This window comes from Gastrolobium bilobum, unplaced genomic scaffold (assembly GCF_033153095.1).
Source record: "Gastrolobium bilobum isolate Gb01-03AN ecotype WA unplaced genomic scaffold, APGP_CSIRO_Gbil_v1 utg34045, whole genome shotgun sequence".
NCBI classification, from domain to species: Eukaryota; Viridiplantae; Streptophyta; class Magnoliopsida; order Fabales; family Fabaceae; genus Gastrolobium; species Gastrolobium bilobum.
This window is the reverse complement of record NW_026896567.1, coordinates 234,992-237,372: the sequence shown is the minus strand read 5'-3', so window position 1 is coordinate 237,372 and position 2,381 is coordinate 234,992. Positions and strand designations below refer to the sequence as shown.

The 2,381-nt window shown below is 40.8% G+C and overlaps 1 protein-coding gene across 1 annotated transcript; it reads right to left on the bottom strand.

Moving 5' to 3' along the window:
* Positions 1 to 1,301: 1,301 nt before the first annotated feature.
* Positions 1,302 to 1,990, bottom strand: LOC133300620 (uncharacterized; the record flags this gene model as incomplete). Its single annotated transcript, XM_061500198.1, has 2 exons — positions 1,814 to 1,990; positions 1,302 to 1,742 (listed from the first exon to the last, which is right to left on the bottom strand). Coding segments are annotated over exons 1-2 (616 nt in total), but the record flags the coding sequence as incomplete, so codon positions are not given.
* Positions 1,991 to 2,381: the final 391 nt, after the last annotated feature.

Below are 2,381 nucleotides of genomic sequence, written 5' to 3'. Positions count from 1 at the left end.
GCAATACAATAACCTTAACTGACTCGGGGAAGGGGTAAATGGGTATGGTAGACATTCGGATTGCACAATACGGAACTAGTGACTCGCTAAACTTAACGGATACATTTCAACAACACAAGAATACAGTTCAACAAAACATTTCAACAACACAATACATAACTAATACAAGATAAAGTTTAGGGTTCAAGGAAACAAAACAATACGTAAAGTGATTGTCATTACAAAACAAAGTACTACACAAAAACAATACGTAATCATGCTTGTCTTAGTCTCAATGGACATGTACGAATGTTATGTCCAACTTGCTTGCAATGCTTACATCTGCTCTGACTGCTAGAGGGTTGAGACTCAACCCAATCCATCTCATTCTGAATCCTTGAAGACTTTGGTCTTCCTTTTGCACGTACCAACTGAGCATCCGGAATTACAGTAGGCCCAACAACGGATGGAATCAACAATTCATTGCCAATAGGAAACCAGTGTGCAGCATATACTTTAGCAATGGTTGGAATTTTGAAAACATGATCCACATAATCATAATGGTTTAGCTTGGCTACCTTGCAAACTGCTAATACATGACTGCAGGGATACCTCCTTGCTGTAAACCTACCACACTGACATGTACGATTGATTAAGTCCACTCTCATGATGTCACCGACCTCGTGTGTAGATTGATTGTAGGCATCCTCAACCTCAAACAATAACAGCTCACTATCATATATCCTCACACGATAAGTGCCAGCCAATTCATCATTTTTTTGCAACGCTGCCTCAACCTTCTTTGAAATTATCCAACCTTGTGAGATATCTTTTTCAATCCCTTCACGTCTCTTGACGAAATACTCAACGAGTCTACTGAATGTCATCTTGACCAATGCAGATATAGGCAGATTTCGTGCTCCACGAAGCACCTTATTCACACACTCAGATAGGTTAGTTGTCATATGACCAAACCTACGTCCTGTCTCATCATACGCTTCAATTCCACATTCCTAAAACGGGTATTGAAGTTGCTTCCGATGTGACGTAGACAAAATACATGATAAGCATATGGAGGCTGCCACCCTCCGTGGTCTTTCACCGCCCTTATGATGCTTCGATGACGGATATTATACAAATACCATGCCTATGTGTGACATGAAAACGTAAAAGGCTAAGAAACCAGGACCAATCATCCAACCTCTCACCTGGAGGAACAACAACAAAGTCAATAGGGATGAGCTCAGAAATTATTTACAGTATGAAGTGGCAAAGAAGGGTCACATGCTTTCACATACCCCAAAGCAAAATTATTTACTCACCTGGAGGAACAACAGCAAAGGCAATAGGGAGCAGAAATCCATCTCCATCCTGAGATGTTGCAATCAATAGAATACCTCTGTACTTCCCATACAGATGAGTGCCGTCAATTTGAATTATAGGCTTGCAGTGTTTGAATGCTTCAATGCATTGGTGAAATGTCCAAAAAACCCTTTGAAATACGGCCCTGTCTGTATAAACCCGACGTTCATCAAAACATTGATTTGTATCAAGTTTGAACACAGAACCCACATTCACCTCCGTCATATACTTCAGCCAATTTGGCAAGAATGCGTACGATTTCTCCCAGTCACCAAACAACTTAACGATGGCCTTCATTTTTGCCTTCCAGGCCTTCCTGTACGTTATGTTGTATCCATATGTTCCCTGTATCCTCTCCTGTATCAGAGCTGGTCTTGTGGATGGATCTTCCTTTAACATATCTGGAAAAAAAAATTAACTTTACCATATTCTCAATTAATCTGAATCATTAAATAAACAGTAGAATACATACTCATTATAGCCGCACAAATGACATTTGAATCCAACTGTCTATGATCCTGTGCTAGGCCTTGATTTAGGCATGTGTGACCTTGACCCCATTTACGGACCACCCAGTTAGCTCCCTTCTTCGGCTTAATTGCCCTCATATACCAGGGACAACCGTCAGCATGGTTTTTACACTTCATAACAAATCTTGACTCGTCGCTTTTTTCAACTATGGCTGTCCTGCGCCCCTTCATACAATGTATTTTCACAGCATGTTGCAATTCTGGTTTGGACCCAAATTCTTGTTGCACAAATAACGGATCTCCTAACTTCCAACCTCCGTGCAAGTCATCATCGCCATATAGGATCTCCAACTCGTCATTAGGGTGCGCCCAGTTAATGAATGAATAATGTTGGCTTTCATTCCAGAATGGCTCCTCAGACCCTGCATCTAAAGATCATGTCAAATTTAATAACTTACCACAAATAATAAATTGTCTAAAGCAAATATTCAAATTTAATAACTTACCACTACTGACTGGGTCGACATGAAGTGGTGACAAGGCTGGGGTACCGAGACTTACGGCGCTCAT